At 32.4% G+C, this 20,284-nt stretch overlaps 1 protein-coding gene and 1 pseudogene across 1 annotated transcript; both read left to right on the forward strand.

Annotated features, from left to right (window-relative positions):
* Positions 1-17,082, forward strand: LOC105308912 (annotated as a pseudogene).
* A 943-nt stretch (positions 17,083-18,025) lies between these two features.
* LOC105308905 (olfactory receptor 6C2-like) lies at positions 18,026-18,961 on the forward strand. Its single transcript, XM_011384975.1, has one exon. The coding sequence runs from the start codon at positions 18,026-18,028 to the stop codon at positions 18,959-18,961; it is 936 nt and encodes a 311-aa protein (XP_011383277.1).
* Positions 18,962-20,284: the final 1,323 nt, after the last annotated feature.

Genomic DNA, 20,284 nt, shown 5'->3' on the forward strand with positions numbered 1-20,284 from the left:
AAACCCCTGCATTATGTGACCATCATGAGTCACAGGGTCTGTAGAAGACTTATCCTTTGGTGCTGGGCAGTTGGCTTGTCGATCATAATTCCTCCACTCAGCCTGAGTCTAAATCTGGAATTCTGTGACTCTAATGTTATTGACCATTTTTACTGTGATATAGTCCCCCTTCTAAAGATCTCATGTTCAGAAACATGGCTCATATAGCAGGTGATTACAGTCTGTGCTGTGTTGACCTTTATCATGACCCTGGTATGTAAACTTCTATCCTATGTATACATTATCAAGACTATCTTATAATTCCCTTATGTCCAGCAAAGAAAAAGGCATTTTCTACCTGTTCTTCCCACATGATTGTCTTTTCCATCATCTTATAAGCTGTATTTTCTTCAAAAGAATCCGTGGCGATTAATAAGGGTGTAGCAGTTCTGCTTCCATCACTCCTATGCTGAACCTTTTCAATCACACCTTTAGAAATGAGTAAGTAACACAAGATTTCAATGACTCAATCTAAAGAATTACATTGTTCTTAAAGAAGTAATGGAATTTGCTAGTGTAGAGGAATCATGTTGTTATAAAAAGATCAGTAGTTCCTAAGTACATATCTTTAGATTTTTAAATCATCCCTTTTCTGGCAAGGAAACTATTTTAGAAAGCTGTCTTAAGAAGATAATATAACATATTTCCAGGAAAGAAAAGAATAATTTCACATTTTAACAAGGGTTTATAAAACTGCAAACGAAACAAGACAAAATAAGCAGAATCGTCAGTTAATTGTATATTTTGGATAGAATAATTATGTTTATTGCTTTTCCCAATTCTAGCTTTCAAGAGCCATTTTGATGCCAGGTATCATTTCAGGCACTAAAGATAGAATAGAAAACCTGCAATTTTCTTGCCCTCGTATGACATATTTTAGAAGATACGTGTGAACAGTTCATTAAATAAAATATAAACATCGCAAACAACAGCAAAAACATTTTAAAGTGGAAAAATAAAGGAAACTATTGCACATGTTTATATCAACGTAGAAGCTGAATTATATAATGTAGGCTTCTACAATTTCGAATACTCGAAAATTCACACACTAACAGGTTAATCTGAACAGAAAACATGTAAAGTAAAAGTGCTAAAAGTTCTTTTTAAAAGACAAGTAAATTTGTAGTGAAAATGGTTATATACCTATATCTTTATTTGTTTATATACCTTTAGCTATAACTCTGTGCATTGACTGTTGAGAAACTAAAATAATTAGGAGGTTGTAAAAACAAGTAAAATGTGAAAACAGGTAAAAAACGTGGCATGTATTTAAATTAGGCCCAGAAATGACTACAATTCAACGTAAACCTATGGAAGTTGTACTTTCGTCTACATTAAACTGTCAACAATAGAAATATTAATCAGGGTGTATACTGCTCACTACTTCCTATGTAGTGGTGAGCTGTTTCTTAAACTCCTTCATTTATATCTTGAGAAACAAGCAAGTAAAACAAGATTTCAATGACATTTCAAGGAACTTGATTATGAGATATCTCAAGCATAATTTTATATTGATTACAGGTGAAATAATATTTTGATATATTAATTAAATAAAATATATTATTAAAATTTATTTATTTTATCATATACCTACTAGAAAATTCTAAATTACATATGTGGCCCACATTATAATTTAATTGGAATCCTTCAGATATTTAAGCAATGCTGGTTAATAGTGGACTCAGAATTCAAATTTTGATTATTTGACCCAAAATTCTGTATTTGACTTAAGGAGGCCTTTTTGGAGTACCATTTTAGCAAAATGATATATTTAAGAACTTCCTCAAGCAAACTCTACATGGAATGCAATCAGCATAAGTAACATTTAAATAATAAAAAATGCTCACAGTATGCTCAAGCTATAAAATGCAATATGCCTTTTTAACATAAGATTGATAATGGGCAATTGAAATTAATCTATGGGTTAAAAACCAAAAAAAAAAAAAAACCTGTTAAATGAAAATATAAATGCTGTGATCGTTAGCATAACTAAAATTTGCTTTTAAAAACAGTTGAACTTTTAAATATACATAAATTAACATAAGTAATAGAAATCTGAATATTTGAGCCATGCAATTTCTTAGAGCAGCACTCATTGGCATTGAGTAGGCAGGAAGGACAGCTAAGTGAAATGAGCTCAGAGACCTTGAGAAGCTCTTTCTAATACAGGCAGTTTTTTGGCAACTCATTGTATCAATTGTTCTACAGAATTAACTCCAGTTCAAAAGCTTTGACTCTCTGGTTACCTCTTTTCCACATCATTTTGCATCTTTGCCCAACCTTCTCACATTTCCTTAATTGGCCTAATACATGCCCTTACTCCCAGATTGACTATGCTATGAATTATATTCTCCTTGTCCTGAATCCCTGATCTGACAAATGTTGGGTGTTTCCAAAAAGAGATCAGTGGACTTAATGACTACTAAGTTATTAGAAACTTTTGGTTACTAGAAATTTAGATTGTAGTAACACCCCTCACCTGTCTTGAGACAAGATGCTGGAGGAGTCCTGCTTTTCAGGAATGAAAGTCCCCTGCTACTCAGGCCCACTGAGAATTTACCTGAGAGACCAGACTGAGAAGTTATATTCCTACAGGTCTTGTTCTGGAATGCTTGCCATTTTCAACCCCAGGGGTAATTACAACTAGTCTCCCAAGTTTCTTGAAATGTCCAAAAATGTTTTTAAAAAATCTAATAGCAACGACAAATATTTCTGAGTGTTCACTCTGTGGCAGGCTGTGTGTTAAACATTTCTCTTAATTTTAAACTTGCATAAATAGAGAAATTTCATGATGCATACTGCTGTATTCATCAGTGTCAACGGGTATCAATTTATAGCCAATCTCGTTTCATCTACAAACTGGTTCATTCTCCCAACCCCCACTTGATTATTTGAAACAGATGCATATGTTATTTCATCTATATTTCAGTATATATCTCTAAAAAACATAAATACATTTTAAACATTATTATAGTAAAGAACATAATTCAAAGTGCACAGCTTAATGCATTTTTATTAAGTGTAGATGTTCAGGTAACCGTCACACAGATCCAGATACAGCATATTTTCAGCATCTCAGAAATCTCTTTCATCCTCCCAAATGAAACTGCTATGCTCACCTATAATGCCAAAGATTACTTTTGTGTATTCCTAACCATCACATGAATAGAAATACATGGAATGTACGCTTTTAGGTCTGGTTTCATTTGCTGTGACATTATGTCTGTGACAGTTGTCCAAGCTGTTATGTTAGCATTAGTTTACTCTTTTAATTTAAAATTGTAGTCAATTATATAAATATAGCACAGTTAATTTAATCATTTCCAGTAGATGGATATTTAGATGGTTTACCATATATGACTACTATAAATAAAGCAGAGAATATTCTCGTACATGTTTCTTGGCAGACATATGTACTCATATCTTTAGAATATAGAAACTAGAAGTGAAATTGATAGGCTATATGGCAGCCATATGTTAAGCTTAGTTGACACTATCAAATAATTTTCAAAAGTAGTATCAATTTATTCTCCTATCAGCAATGTATTAGGGTTTTAATTGCTTCATATTCTTGTCAATATTTACCTTGGTCAAACCTATTAATTTTAGCTATATTATGACTAATGATGTTGAATACCTTATTATATGCTTTTTGGATATTGGATATCCTATTTCATGAAGTGACTATTCAAATAATTGTCCTTTATATTGCATTTCTTTTTTAAATTTAATTTTTAGGAGTTTTGCAAATTTTCTATATATCAGTTTTTTGTAGGGGTATTTATTAAAGTTATTTTACTCTACCTGTATCTTGCCTTGACATGTTGTTTATGTTGACTTTGAAAAATGAAAGTTCTTAATTTTAATGAGGTCCAATTTATCATTTAATTTCTGTTGTTGATAGGTCTGTTTTTGTTTCAGAAATCTTTGGCTATCATGAAGGTAGGTAATCATGTTTTAGTCTATGAGTTTCATTCACACATCTTACAAATTAAGGTTAATGACCCATCTGAAATTGACTTTTGTCTGTGGTTTGAAATAGGAAACAGTCATCATTATTTTCCTTGTGAATATCCAGCATCATTTATTGAAAAGATTGCCCTTTTCTTCTTGCATTCAGTGGCAACCTTGTCATGATCGTTGTTACATATGTGAATCTTTTTCAGGTTTTATCCTTTCATTCCATTGATATATTTATCTTTGAATGACTACTATACCATCTCATTTATAGTAGTTCTATAATAAGTTTTCATATTGACTAGTGTAATTCCAACAACTTTCTTCCACTTCCTCAAGTTTGCTTTGCTTTTCTGGCCCTTTATTCTTCATAAAACTTTATTTTTCATAAAACTTTAAACAGCTTGGCAATTTCTGCAAAGAAGTAAAATATTTTAGTAATTTTAAGATTGCATGGAACCTATAGGCCAATTTGGGAAAAATAATGTCTTTAAACATTGAGAGTTCTAATCCATTAAAACATGGTATAGCCCACTCTCATTTGTGTCTTCTTTAATTACTTTCAAAAACATTTCGGAATTTTAACTATACAGAGGCCTTGCACAATATTGACAGACTTATTACTTGGTATCCTGGTAGATTCACTCCTAGGCATTTGGTATGTCACTATTTTATATGGATTTTTTAAATTTTATTTTCTAATTGTTTATTGCTAGCATGTAGAGGTACTATTATTTTTTCATATTGACCTTTGTCTAGCAAACTTCCTGAATTTAGCAATTACTAATTATTAAATTTAGTAATTAATTCTGATGATTTACTTGTAGTGCTTTTTTTACATATTATTTACACATTATTTACATATTATTTACAAATACATATTACAAATAATATGTTTACAAATAATATGTAAATAATGCCAGACCATTGTATTTGTTTATCTTTTCTTTACTGCCCTGTGTAGGCTCTCTAACAGTGGTAAACAGAAATAATGGAAATGGACATCCTGTCATATACCTTAAGTCAATAGAAAAGTTTTCAATATTCAAAACAGTGTACGATGTTTTCTAGATTCCCTTCATCACACTAACACATTTTGTTTTTATTCCAAGTTTGCTGAAAATGTTTAATAATGAGTGTGAATTGTATTTTATCAAATGCTTTTCTTCTGAATTATTGACATGACCATATTTTCCTTCCTTTATTCTGCTAATTACATGTGTTGATTTTCAATGGTTAAACCAACCTAGTATTTCTGTAGTAAATCTCACTTTATAAATATGTGTATACTTTTTTGTATATCGCTCTATTTAATTTTATAATTCATACATATTAGGATTTTTATGTTTACTATTATATAAGTCAGCCTGTAATTTAACTTTTTGTAAAAACTTATCCAATTTTGGCATGAAAGTTATGCTGTACTCATAAGCAAGTTAAGGATTATTCCTCCTTTTACTCTTCTCTGAATCAGTTTATGTAAAATTAGCATTATTTCTTCTTCAAATATTTAGAAGAATGTACTAGTGAAGCCATTTGGCACAGAATTTTCTTTGTGAAATTATTAATTATGGATTCAATGATTTAGACTTATACTAAAATATTCATCTTTTTTCTTTTGTCTCAATTTTTCAGTTGTATATAAACATAAATAAATGTTTATTTTATGTAAATTGACATGTTATTGCCTTGATTTTCTTTATGACATACTCTTATTATTCTGTTAATGTCTATAGGGTCTGTAGTGATGTTCCTGTTTTTCATTGTCAATTTAGATAATTTTCTTTTTTTTCCCTTCTCTGATAATACTTGCAAAAAAATTATCAATTTAATTAACCTTATTTTAAAAAATAATTTTGTATTTGTATTTATTTTCTTTATCTTATATTTATCTTATGTATTTCTTATATCTTATACCAATTATATATTCTCTATACTACTTATTTCTGCCTTTACTTGTTTTAGTTTGTTCTTCTTGTAGCCTCTTAAAATGAACACTGGTTTTCAATATAATATATTTTCTAAATTATGTATTTAAAATATAATTTGCCTTCTAAACTATGCTTTAGCTGTAATCCACAAATTTGGATATGTCAGATTTTATTGCAATTAAATTCAAAATATATTTTAATTTAAATTATGTTTTTTTGACTCTATTTAGAAGTACATCACTTTATTTTCATATTTATCCTTTTGCTTTCGATTTGTAGTTCAATCCCTTTGATTTCACTGTAGTCAGAAACTATATTCTGTAATATTTAAATTCTTTGAAAATTGTTGAGACCTTCATTTATGCCTTGCAAATGGATTCTTTTATTAAATGTTACATGTATACTTTAAAAGAACACATATTGGCAATTTGAGGATTACTGTTCTAGTATAACTATAATGTCAAGTTATTTGGATATCTATTCTTATTATTGGTTTGCTTCCCTTGTCATAACTGTGAAAATTGTGTTAAAAACTCCAAGAGATAAAATGGAGGAGGTTCGGAGAAACATGGCGAAGTGAGAGACGTCCCCAGATCTCTCCCCTTAAAACAACAATAACCTGAACATCTAAAACTCAACAAAAAGCACCCAAATTGTACACCAGCATGTCTGAGTGTGGGATCTGTGCATAAGAGCTACCACAGGTCAGAATCCTGTATGTCAGGCGGTAGACTGGCAGAAATAAAGAAACTGCCTCTTGCAGCCTCCGGAGCTCCCTGTAGGAGGAGGGGGAGAGGAGAAGGTGTGGTGAGTTCCCTGAACAGTCCTGCCTGGGAAAACTTTGAGCTCCACACGGCTGACAGCAGGGCCCAGTCATCAGGGCAGAAAACAGAGAAGCAGGACAGCAGAAAAACAACAGTTGATTTTTACCAGCCACGGATATAAAACCAAGGCTGAGCCACAGAGGCTCTCCTCCAACCCAGAGGGCTCTCCTCCCATACCCTCCAAAATAGAACACCACAGAGCCCCAGGGGAATCTGAGCAAACACTACTGAAACTGTTGCTGAAACACTGCTGAAACTGACAGGGACTGAAACTGAACGAGTGTGATTAAATATTAATAAGAAAATAAAAAGGCATTTTTAAAGCTTTATATAAAGCAGGAATCCAAGAGATTTACACACCAAATACTGGAAACGAAAAGAAAAGCGACTTCTTTGCAGTAGGCTAAAGGGAGAGCTTTATATAATAAATCTCCTTTCTGAAAAAAAAAAAATGCAGAATACATTTCCATTAATTCCCAGGCAGAGAAACACCATGAACAACCAAGGTGACAAGGCATCTCAGAAACAAAGAGAAAAATCTCCAGAAAATAAGCTTACAGACATAGAAATAGGCAACTTAAATGACAGAGAATTCAGAATGGAACTTCTGAAAAAACTCAATGAGTTCCAAAACGAGTCATATCAACAATTTCAGGAATTGAAAAAACACCTAGATGAGCAGAGCAAGGAGATTGAAACCCTCAAAAAATGAAATAGAATAGATCTTTTGGAGATAAACACACACACACACACACACACACACACACACACACACACACTACAAGAGTTGAAAAATGAAATAGCGAGCTTGGGAAATAGAGTCGACCAAGTGGAGGAAAAGATCGGTGATATCGGAAAGAGAGATCGAGAAATAAATCAGAAGGAAGAGGAGAGAAACCAAAGAATAAAAAATAATGAAAGAGAAATTCAAGAACTAGCTGATACCATCAGAGAGGAAACATATGAATAAAGAGTATTATTGAAGGCGAGGAAAAGGAGCAGGGACTAGAAAGCATTTTCAGACAAACAGTGGATGAGAATTTCCCAAATCTAAAGAATGAGCTGGAGCTTAGAATTCAAGAAGTCAACAGAACACCCAATGATCTCAACCCAAAATGGCCTTCACCAAGACACATTGTATTAAAATTACCAAAAATCAGTGACAAAGACAGAATTCACAAAGCAGCCAGGGAGAAGAAAACGGTAACTTATAGAGGAAAACCCATTAGATTATCGTCGGACTTCTCAGCATAAACCTTACAAGCCAGAAAGGAATGGAATCAAATATTTAAACTATTAAGTGAAAGAAACTTACAGCCTAAGCTCTTCTTTAGATATCAAGGAGAAATTAAGACCTTTCCAGACATACAAAAATGGAGGGAATTCTCCACTATGAGGCCTGCACTACAGGAAATACTGAAAGGGATCAGTTCACCTAAAAAAAAAAATGACAAAAAAAATTTTTAAATATATAATTGGGAATAAAGTGACTATCAGGCAAATAGCTTCAGTCTTGGCAGCTTTTGCTCAGATTCCCCTGGGGCTCTGAGTTGTTCAGTCTTGGAGGATATGGGGAGGAGGGAGCCTCTGGGTCAGGGGTTGGGAGCTGCATCTCAGCCTCGGTTTTGGAAACAAGGCCAGTAAAAATCACCTGTTGTTTGCTGTCCCACCCCGCTTCTCTGCTTTCTATCCTGATGACTGGGCCTATCAGGCGAATAGAAGCAGAGGCATGCAAACTTTACTAACAACAGGGCATTATATGATTACACAATAAGAAGAGAATTGCTATAGCAAGATGATAATGAATGTACAGCATACATAGGGACAAATTAGATAATAATGACTGAAAGGGGGAGGACTCAAAGATCATAATTAGCAAAAGGGATTGGAGATAAGGCGTGTGCAAAAGAAAAAGGATGACTGTATATATATATATAACTATCCTTTACATATTCGTTATGGTAACCACACACCAAAGACTCAGAACTGAAGTATATAACATAAAACAAGAAGGAACAGAGGCAAAACTCAGAATAAAGAAAACAGAAAAACAAGGACAAGGAAGCAATAAAAACACTGAGCTACCAGAAAGCAAAAGATAAAACGGCTATAAGAAAACCTCACATTTCAATAATTACCCTAAATGTAAATGGACTGAACGCACCAATAAAAAGGCATAGAGTTGCAGAATGGATCAAGAAACAAAACTCAACCATATGTTGCCTCCAGGAGACACAACTCAGCTCCAAAAACAATTATAGTCTCAAAAAGAAAGGGTGGAAAATGATATTTCAAGCAAATGGCATTCAGAGAAAAGAGGGAGTAGTGGTACTAATATCAGATGAAATGGACTTCGAAATAAAAAAGGTAAAGAAAGATACTGAGGGACACTTAATAATGATAAAGGGAATCATGCACCAAGAAGACATAACACTTATTAATATCTATGTTCCCAATCAGGGAACCCTGAATATGCAAAGCAATTACCAACAGAACTAAAGGGAAAACAGACCAAAACACTATTGTAGTAGGGAACCTAAATACCCCACTGTCAGATATGGACAGATCATCCAACAGAAAATCAATGAGGAAATAACATCCTCATATGACACATTAGACCAACTGGACATAATTGACATTTACAGAGCCTTCTATCTCAAAACAACTGCTTATACTTTCTTCTCTAGTGCACATGGAACATTCTCAAGAATCGACCACATACTAGGACACAGAGAGAGCCTCAACAAATATAGGAGGGTTGAAATCATACCAACCATATTCTCTGATTATAATGTTTTGAGACTAGAGATCAACTGCAAAGAGAAAGCAGGAAGAACCACAAATACATGGAGATTAAACCACATGCTACGGAAGAATAACTGGGTCAGAGAAGAAATAAAAAGAGAGATCAAGAGATACATAGAAATGAATGATAATGATAGCACAACATATCAAAACTTTTGGGACATGGCAAAAGTGGTCATGAGAGGAAAGTTCATATCATGACAGGCCTACCTCTGAAAATAAGAACGAGCCCAAATAAACAACCTAATGCTTCATCTTAAAAAACTAGAAAAGGAAAAACAAATGAAGCCTACAGTCAGCAGAAAGAAAGAAATCATCGAAATTAGAGCAGAAATAAATGAAATTGAAAAAAAATAGAAAAAATAAATGCAACGAAGAAATGGTTCTTTGAGAAAGTTAATAAAATTGACAAACCCCTGGCTAGATTCACTAAAGAAAAAAGAGAAAGAACACAAATAAACAAAATCAGGGATGAAAGAGGGAAAATTATGACTGACATCGCAGAAATACAAAGGATCATACAAGAATACTATGAAAAAGTATATAACACCAAATATAATAATCTAGAAGAAATGGACCAGTACTTAGAAAAATGCAATCTTCCTAGACTGAATCAAGAAGAACTAGAAAATCTAAATAGACTGATCAGCAGAATGGAAATTGAAACAATCATCAAAAACCTATCAAATAGTATAATCCCAAGACCAGATGGCTTCACCAGTGAGTTCTACCAAACATTCAAAGAAGATTTAATACCTATTTTCCTGAAACTCTTCTAAAAACTCAAAGAGGAGGCAATACTTCCCAACACATTTTATGAGGCCAATATCACCTTGATACCAAAACCTGTTTTCTGCTCTGATGACTGGGCCCTGGTAAAAAAAGAAAACTACAGACCAATATCTTCCATGAACAGAGATGCAAAAATCCTAAATAAGATACTATCAAACTGAATACAGCAACATATTAAAAAGATTATATACCATGATTAAGTGGGCTTCATTCCAGGGGCACAGGGATGGTTCAACATATGCAAATTGATTAATGTGATACACCACATAAACACATTAAAAAATAAGAAGCATATGATAATATCAATAGATGCAGAAAAAGCCTTCGACAAGATAAAACACTCATTTATGATCAAAACATTAACAAAATCAGTATAGAAGGAAAGTATCTTAACATAATAAAGGCTGCCTATGACAAACCCTCAGCCAACATTATAGTTAATGGTGAAAAACTAAACACCTTCCCTCTAAGATCAGGAACAAGGCAAGGCTGTCCATTATTGCCGCTGTTATTCAATATAACATTGGAGGTCCTAGCGAGTGCAGTCAGGCAAGAGAAAGATATAAAAGGCATCCAAATAGGAAATGAAGACGTCAAACTGTCACTATTTACAGATGACATGATTCTGTATTTTGAAAACCCTAACAACTCCACAAGAACACTACTAGAAACAATAAGCAAATACAGTAAAGTCTCTGGATACAAAATCAACGTTCAAAAATCCATAGCGTTCCTATACTCCAATAATGAAGTCTCAGAAAAGAAGTGAAAAAATAATTCCTTTTGCAATTGCAACAAAAGGAATAAAATACCTAGAAATAAATTTAACAAAACATAAGAAGGATCTATATAATGAAAATGACAAGGCCCTATTAATAGAAATTGAAGAAGATACAAAGTAATGGAAAGATATTCCGTGTTCTTGCATTGGAAGAATCAACATAGTTAAAATGACCATATTACTTAAAGCATTATACAAATCTAATGCTATCTCCTCCAAATTCCATTGGTATTTTTTAAATAAATAGAACAAAAAATCATCAAATTTGTATGGAAGCACAAAAGACCCCAAATTGCCAAAGCCATCTTGAGAAAAAAGAAGGCTGGAGGCATCACTTAAATTATACTGCAAAACGACAGTAATCAAAACAGCATGGTATTGACAGACTCAAGAGTCCAAAAGTAAATCTACATTTGTATAGGCAAATAATTTTCAACAAAAAAGCCAAAAACATACCTTGGAGCAAGGAAAGCCTCTTCAATAAATGATGTTGGGAAAACTGGAAAGCCACTTGCAAAAGAATGAAATTAAACTGTTATCTATCACCACATACTAAAATTAACTCAGAATGGATTAAGGACCTGAATATAAGACTTGAAACAATAAAAGACATAGAAGAAAACATAGGAACTAAACTCAAGGACCTTGGACTTAAAGAGGATTTTATGAATTTGACCTCAAATGCAAGGGAAGTAAAAGCAAAAATAAATGAATGGGACTAAGTCAAGCTAAAAAGCATCTGCTCTGCAAAAGATATTGTCAACAAGGTAAAGAGACAACCATCTGAATGGGAAAATATATTTGTAAGCAACGCCTCTGATAAGGGCCTAATATCCAAAATATAGAAAGAACTCATACAACTCAATGACAACAGAAAAACAAACGATCCAATCAAAAACTGGGCAGAGGACTTGAACAGACATTTCTCCATAGAGGACCTATAAATGGCCAACAAATATTTGAAAACATGCTCAACGTCACTAGCTATTAGGGAAATGCAAATCAAAACCACAATGAGATACTATCTCACATCTGTTAGCATAGCTATAATCAACAGGACAAGTAACAACAATTTTGGAGAGGATGCAGAGAAAAAGGAACCCTCAGACACTGCTGGTGGGACTGTAAATTGGTACAGCCACTATGGAAAACAGTATAGAGGTTCCTCAACAAACTAAGAATTGATCTATTATATAATTTAGCAATCCCTCTACTGGATATTTACCACAAAGACTTGAAAATCCATATCCGAAAAGATATTTGCACACCAATGTTCATAGCAGCATTATTCACAGTGGCCAGGACTTGGAAACAACTGAATGTCCTATTATAGGTGATTGGCTAAAGAAGCTGTGGTACATATATACAATGGAATATTATTCAGCCATAAAAAGAGATGAAATACTGCCATTTGCGACAACATGGATGGATCTTGAAATAATCATGCTAAGCGAAATATTCCAAACAGAAAATGTAGAAAATCATGTGACATCACATATATGTTGGCTATAAACATAAAAGCAACAAATGAGGCAAACAAACAGAGACTCATGGATATAGACTAGTGATTACCAGAGAGTAGAGGGTGGTAGAGGAACGGGAAGGTAAACGGGTTAAAGGGGGTCAAATATAGGTGGGTGGGGGGAAGGTGAAGTGGGTAAAGGGGATCAAATATAGGGAGCTGAAGAAAACTAGACTTTGGGTGGTAAACACACAATAGAATATACAGATATCAAATTATAATGTACACCTGAAAATTATATAATTGTATTAACCAATGTTACCCTGACATAATTCTTAAAAATAAAAATAAGCTACTTCCTGCTTAAATAGATAGATAGATAGATAGATAGATAGATAGATAGATAGATAGATAGATAGATAGATAGATAAATAATAAATAAAACCTCCAAGAATGTTCATTTTTTCTTTAGTTCTGTCACTTTTGGCTCTATATGCTTTCAATCCGTATTATAAAATCCCTTCTTTCTCTGTCTCTCTCTCTTTCTCCCCCTCCCTTTCTCCCTCTATTATCTAAGATGAAATAAAAATTACCATTTACAACCCACATCTCAAGAAATTACTAGAGCACATACTATAAGGTTTAAGAAAAAATGCCCAGGACTAATCCAAGGAAATAATATGGAAAATGAAAAGCTTCAGTGATCACTCAAATCAGAATTTATTGTATAAAAGAAGTCTAAGTATCTTGATGTGAAAACTATGTATGGTAGCATCCATGAGTAAGTTATTATGAAAGGAAATTGTATCTTTACATGAATTAGGATGAAGAGGGTAAAGATGGGGCAAATACAAGGTGATGGAAAGAGACTAGACTTCAGGTGGGGAGCATACAGTAGAGCATAAAGATGTATTACAAAGTAGTATGCTTGAAATTTATATAATGTTATTAACCAGTTATCTTTATAAATTTAATTTTAGAAGAGAATACTATCTTTACATGAATTCATATATGACCATATGTTAAAAAATGCTGAAAAGGGGTGATGGATGTAGTATTTTTATTTTTTAAATATTCATAAACATTCATATACTTCTTTAAAATATTAAAAAGAATTATTATTTGCTTGGAGTTATCTAATTTTTTTATGTTGTTATCTTTTTTAATGGTTGAGAAAAAGTAGCAAGTGAGATAGAGTTGTAATCTTTCAGCTTCTGTAGATAGTAGGAAAGAAATACAAGAAAGGCAGATGAATTCTTAACCATCTGGTTTTTAACTGTTATATCTTAACCTGTGCCTATGGCTATCATAGCACCTTAGTGCCTCTAAGGACACTGCCCCCACTGTTGCATCTTTCAGGATTTTTGCCTACATTCATTAGAAAGGAGACTCATTAGTAACGTTTGAACCTGAGTCACCAAGGACCCAGTTGTTTATTATTTAGTTTGAGGTTTAGCATATTAATCAAATATAAATCATAATGGTGTAAAGCCTCTTGTCCTATCCAGAGAAGTCATCATATCAATGTTTTCAAAGCAAGAGGGAGACAAAGTTGGACAATATTTTACTTTCAACCTAGAGGGAGCTAGAAAATACTTTCTGAGCATAAAGCTCTTAGTTTAAAAATCTTCTCAGGGTGTTGGAGATGAAAAAACTCAGAGTTCTAGGCCTTCCCAGATCAGCAGTCAGGGTAAGTGGAGTCATAAGCTGAGAGCAAAGTAAATTCCACACGATGTTTTCTAAGAGATCCTCTTTCTCAGATGAGCCCATAGGTTGTTAAAGAACCAGCTGAAGCTATTATTAACTCTCAGAAGAGTAAGTACAATAGTCATTTCATCCACTTTCATCTTGGATAAATCTATAGGTTGATTTTCTCTGAGAAGCTGATTGCATGTGATCTACCAAAATCATATGTAATTAATATCTGAATTATTGTTTAAAGATCTACAAGTTTTTCTGAGTTGTAATTTTGAATGCTACTTTTTACAATTTACATGAAGATAATGTGAATTTATATACAGTGAGAAGTTATCTCTGCCACACCCTCACTTTCCTCTTTAAGAGAAAAAAAAAGTATATCTACATTAAAATCACCCAATTTTGTCAATATCATAATGCTGTTATGATATTGTTATGATATATAACATAATATAAATTATCATTATACTTTTTAAAATATAAAAATCTTTGAAAGATGCAAACTATTTTCTTAAACGTTGCCTCTTGAAAACTAGCATTAACGAATGGAATAAATAGAGAATATTTGGAATAAGTGCTACCACCCTGAGGGTCCAGGAAAGAGCATGTTACCATGTAAAGCTCTAGGAGCCACTGGGTTGAGTAATAATGGATTAAGGAAGTTAGGAAGGCTGAACAGAGTATCCTTCCCTTAAGTTAAAATGATCTATTGGAGGTATTATGCTGTGTTCCCACAGTTCTTAGGAATGTTAGTGTCTTCGAAAAATCACTGTCATCTCTCTTTTCCAATAATGTGACAGTAAACGTTGAAGTTTAACTATAGTAACTAATCATACAGTGAGAGATGATCCTACTCTAATCTCTGAAGGAAGTGAATATTTTAAAGGAACAATGACAGCCATTCATATACCAAGTTAAGTGAGTTTTGCTACAGTATTGAAAAGCAAATTGCTTTCTATTCATTTACACAATAGACTCAAATCTTGGAACGCCTTTTTAAGGTTTTTAATTAAAATAGAACAACAAGAATAGCAACCAATAAATTAATAAATAATAAAATATGCACTAAAGACACAAATGAAAAAAAATTGGGAGGGAGGGTGGGGAGTCTTTATTTGCATAAGACAAAGAAATGAAAGCCTTACATATAGACTGAACACATGGCTATTTCATGGTGTAAAGTGTGAGCTGGAGCTCAAGGGCACCAAAACCTACAGCAAATAAAAGTGTCAATATTCTTTATAAAAAGGCATATGATTCATTGTAGTCATTTCATTGTGGATACAATTATACAGTCTTACAGTGAGTTGAAGGAAAACATGATACAAAGTTTATAAATTATATCTTGGTGAATGTATACAAAAGTTTTAAATTATTACCTCCTTTTTCCTTAAGATTTCATTGTCAGGAATTATGAAATCATGCAATGTTTATGAAAAGATGCTTTTTGCAGACATTGTAACAATTGTAGAAAACAGATATATAAACATGTGTGGAAAGTTGATTTAAAACTTATGGTACATTCATAAAGCTATTTCAATATAGGAGAAATTTTGAAATAATAAGAACTTACAAAAATAAAGAGGGATTTAGAAACTGGGGTTACACAAATAAAGTGGATTGAAATTAAATATAATTAAAATAAATGCATTTATCTTATAGAGGTCTAAAATATTTATATATGTTTTAAGATGAATAGCATGTGAAAAAATTATAATTCAGATATGCAAATTTATTGATCTCCAGTTTAAATGTCTTACTGACAGATTCCCTGAAGAAAGCAAAAATTAACCACCAAGAAAGATATAACTATTTGTCTACTTGACAGCTAAAGCAAGGAAGAGATGCCAGTTAACAGTTTGGCCAGCATGAAAGGTAATAACATAAGCAAAGAGGTGATTGTTACATGGTATGCATGACTTTATTCATTAGCAAAACTGTAGTTTCAAATGCAAAAATAAATAAATCCCTAATGTTAAATACAGGTACGTATAAAATTTAAATAAATAAAATTAGTACAAAGCAGTTTCAAGATGAAATCCAATAGGACAGAATATAAGTTTGAATGTGTAGGCAAATAAATAAGAAATATATGTATTTAAATAACAATATGTCTTACCATGGACAATAAGTCTAGGATTGTTACTTTTGTAACTATCCCAGAAAGTGAGTTTCAACAAATGTCAACAAAACCACTTTCTCAGAGGAAGTGCTAAAATAGAAGTACTAATTATTTGTTATGAGAACACAAATGAGGACCAATCAATATAGACAAGCGTTTCAAGACTTTCCAGTAGAAATGATGCTGAAAGTTAAAATCACAAATACATAGTTGTGTGTAGGTGGTTTGACTGGTAAGTAAAGACGGAATGTGGGAGGAGAGGAGAGGATTGTTTTTCAGGCAGGTATTCAATGTGTAGTGCTTACTACAAGAACTATCACATAGTAAATTCTCAACAAATAGAATCCATTTTTTTTATTATGAGGAAAATGGAGTAGAATGCAGAAAATGTGGGTTAGACAGAGCATAAGGCTTACTTGGGATTTTGTGTTTTTGAGTTCATGTCACATGAATCACCTGTAAGAATCCAGAAAATAACAGCTGCCATATATGAAGTACATACCATGTGTCAGATTTTATTATAAAAATACTATCTTTTCAAATCAGTTTAGCTGCCTATGATAGATATTATTATCTCCTTTTTATAGATTAAAGAACTGAAGGCTCGAGAGGATGGGAAACTTACCAAAGTTCATACAGACATTGGCGGAAAGACAGGTAGTGAACAATAGTGATCTCGCTACAAAAGATCTGCTCTTAATCACAATGGTGCTGCCACTAAGGCTAAGACTGAGGGAGACAACAAAGACATGTGCATGGAGAGTATATTTAGTATTCTAAATTTGACTTTGAACTTAGTAATACTGATAGAAAGTTTTAAGAGCTTCCATACTTACAACTAAACAGAATAAAAGCATAAAAGACATGTTTTTTTTTCCAGCTATACATCATTGGACCAAACATTTCTTCACCTGTAGCAACAAAACTGTGAATTAAAATACACTCAGTACTGTACATCTAGCAGATATTGAGCACAAATTACAACTAGCATAAAATGTAAATAAAGTCAGAGGAGTCATCCAAGAACGTTTTAAGTTACATGTTAAAAAATAAAACAAAACAACATAGACACATTTGATCATAGTAGCAAAATATAAAATTCAACTTACAGATAGATCAACAGAGCCTGTGCATGGATCCCAGATTAGGTGTTACATATTTACATTTTATCATGACCAAATCTTCATGGAAAGACATGAAACAAATTATTAAATTTAACTATTCACTTTTGAAATAAGAAATGTTAGATATAAGAAGAAATCATAATTTTCTATTGAATCACAGCACCTCATGGGTGTAATCTACCCACATAAGAAATTTGAGTCTTAGGTATAGATTAAAACTATGAAATAAAAAAAGAAAATGGGAGGGCAGAACAATTTTTTTAAATATGTTTTAAAATCTATCATAAAACTGTCAAAACAATAAAATAAACCATGGATAGCAAAGTCCAACAGAGTGTTGACAATATCAATTACTAATTTGTAAAGCAAACTCCATGTGAATTAATTTGCTGTCTTTAGTACTCACTGTTTATTACCACCTGGTTTTGATGCCGCTCTATTCAAATGAAACATCTCTAAAATTTTACGCGAAATTGAATAAAATTCAGAGATGAAAAACCATACAATAACAACTTTCATTCTGTTGGGACTAACCAATGACCCTCAACTTCAAATTCCAATTTTTATGTTTCTATTTTTCACTTACATATTGAGTATCACTGGGAATCTGACCATCATAACCCTCACTTTAGTGGACTCCCACCTTAAAACACCCATGTACTTTTTCCTACAGAATTTTGCCTTATTAGAAATTTCATTTACATCTGCTTGTATCCCTAGATATTTATACAACATAGCAACAGGTGACAGGTCAATTACATATAACATTTGTGTCATTCAAGTGTTTTTTACAGATGTCTTTGGAGTAACAGAATTTTTTCTCTTGGCTGTCATGTCCTATGACCGCTATGTGGCCATCTGCAAACCCCTGCATTATGTGACCATTATGAGCAGCAGAGTCTGCAAGAGGCTTGTCCTCTGTTGTTGGACGGCTGGCTTATTGATCATATTCCCACCACTTACTTTGTTTCTAAATTTAAAATTCTGTGACTCAAATGTCATTGATTATTTTTTCTGTGATGCATCTCCTATCTTGAATATTTCATGTTCAGACACGTGGCTCATAGAGCAGCTGGTTATTGTCTGTGCTGTGCTGACCTTCATTCTGACACTTGTGTGTGTTATTCTGTCCTACATACACATCATCAAGACCATTCTAAAATTCCCCTCTGCCCAACAAAGGAAAAGGGCCTTTTCTACCTGTTCTTCTCACATGATTGTGGTTTCCATCACCTACGGAAGCTGCATCTTTGTCTACATCAAGCCTTCAGCAAAGGAATCAGTGGCTATTAATAAAGGTGTGACAGTGCTAATGACATCCATTGCTCCTATGTTGAACCCATTCATTTACACTCTGAGAAACAAACAAGTGAGACAAGCCTTCAGTGATTCCTTCAAAAAAATTGCATTGGCCTCAAAGAAATAAGAGAACATTCAAGGATAGAAATCAAATATCAAGCTAAGCATAAACCATGAAGCTATAAATCTCTTTGTCTCTTTTTGATCTGATCTCTATGCAAGTTAATTTTCTCAAACATTTATTTATTCTCAAACATTTCTCAAACAGCATGAGCTCACTTTTTTAATCCCCCTACCAGCAAACCTCTTTGAGGGTAAGTTCCCAATCAGAAGAGATGATAATATTTTTCTAGTAAATGTAAGCCTGGTTTTACTTCTAATCTACAAAGTTGAAATGAAGAAAAATAAAACAAAAGCAACTTAAACAAGGAAATAAATAACTTATTTTTTATTTTCTTGGACTTGAAAGAAAATAATTGATTTAAGGTGTTCTTCCAACCTTCCAAACTAAATATTGCTTTAAATTTTAATTGATTAAAGTTTATTGAGAGTTCCTGGAAGATCAAGTTCCAGACAGAGATTTATTTTTTCCAGAGATTTTTTTTTTTAATTGGTAGTATCCTTGAACTCATTCAGGTCACTAATCCTACATTACAAAAAACTTTTTATAGTGCCATTAACAAGAATTAACATGATATAATTGAAAAGTAAAGAAAATAAAAATTAACACATGCTCAAACAAATGTGTTTTAAATGGAAGTAGAATTTATAACTAGGATCCTGGAGTTTATTCATAAATACACAAATGCACACAAAATGCTGAAAATTAAAAGATTAACAGATTATACAGAATAAATATTATCTAAATAAATGTGAGAGAAAACTCTTTTTTAAAAGGATATGAAATGATAAGTACAATAGCAAAATGTAGTTTCAGTTGAGGAATTAAAGAAATTAATAAGATTGTCAAAAATATTCAAATGCTAAAATAAAATGTGACTATTGAAACCCAAAGTGAAGTTAAATTTACTAAAATTTTGATTTTATTTTGTGTCTAAAATCACAACCCCTAAAAAATAGAAAATAATAATTGAAGAAAAATGCTCATTTCTGATGTGAAAAAATAATTTAAATATTAAATGATTAAAATATGCTATATATTTTAAAGGATTTTAAGTCAATATTTAACTATTCTATATTTTATTTACATTTTAAGAAATGGCCACAATTAACACAAGGTGTTGTTTATTGAGAGATCAATTTAGATTACCTTTATCAATAGTTATAATATTATTATTTCTATATATTTACTTTTATATATGTATGTATACATGTACATATGTGTATAAATCATATATTTTTTTAAAGAGGTAATTCTCTAAAGAGCACTGTAGCTGGTTTTTACTGTTTGTTTCATAAACTGTAAGTTGAGATGTGGAACAATTAAGTA

This window comes from Pteropus vampyrus, unplaced genomic scaffold, assembly GCF_000151845.1.
Source record: "Pteropus vampyrus isolate Shadow unplaced genomic scaffold, Pvam_2.0 Scaffold638, whole genome shotgun sequence".
Taxonomy (NCBI): domain Eukaryota; kingdom Metazoa; phylum Chordata; class Mammalia; order Chiroptera; family Pteropodidae; genus Pteropus; species Pteropus vampyrus.

Excerpts from the sequence above, each read along its gene's own strand:
- LOC105308905 (XM_011384975.1), top strand. The coding sequence starts at position 18,026 with ATGAAAAACCATACAATAACAACTTTCATTCTGTTGGGACTAACCAAT.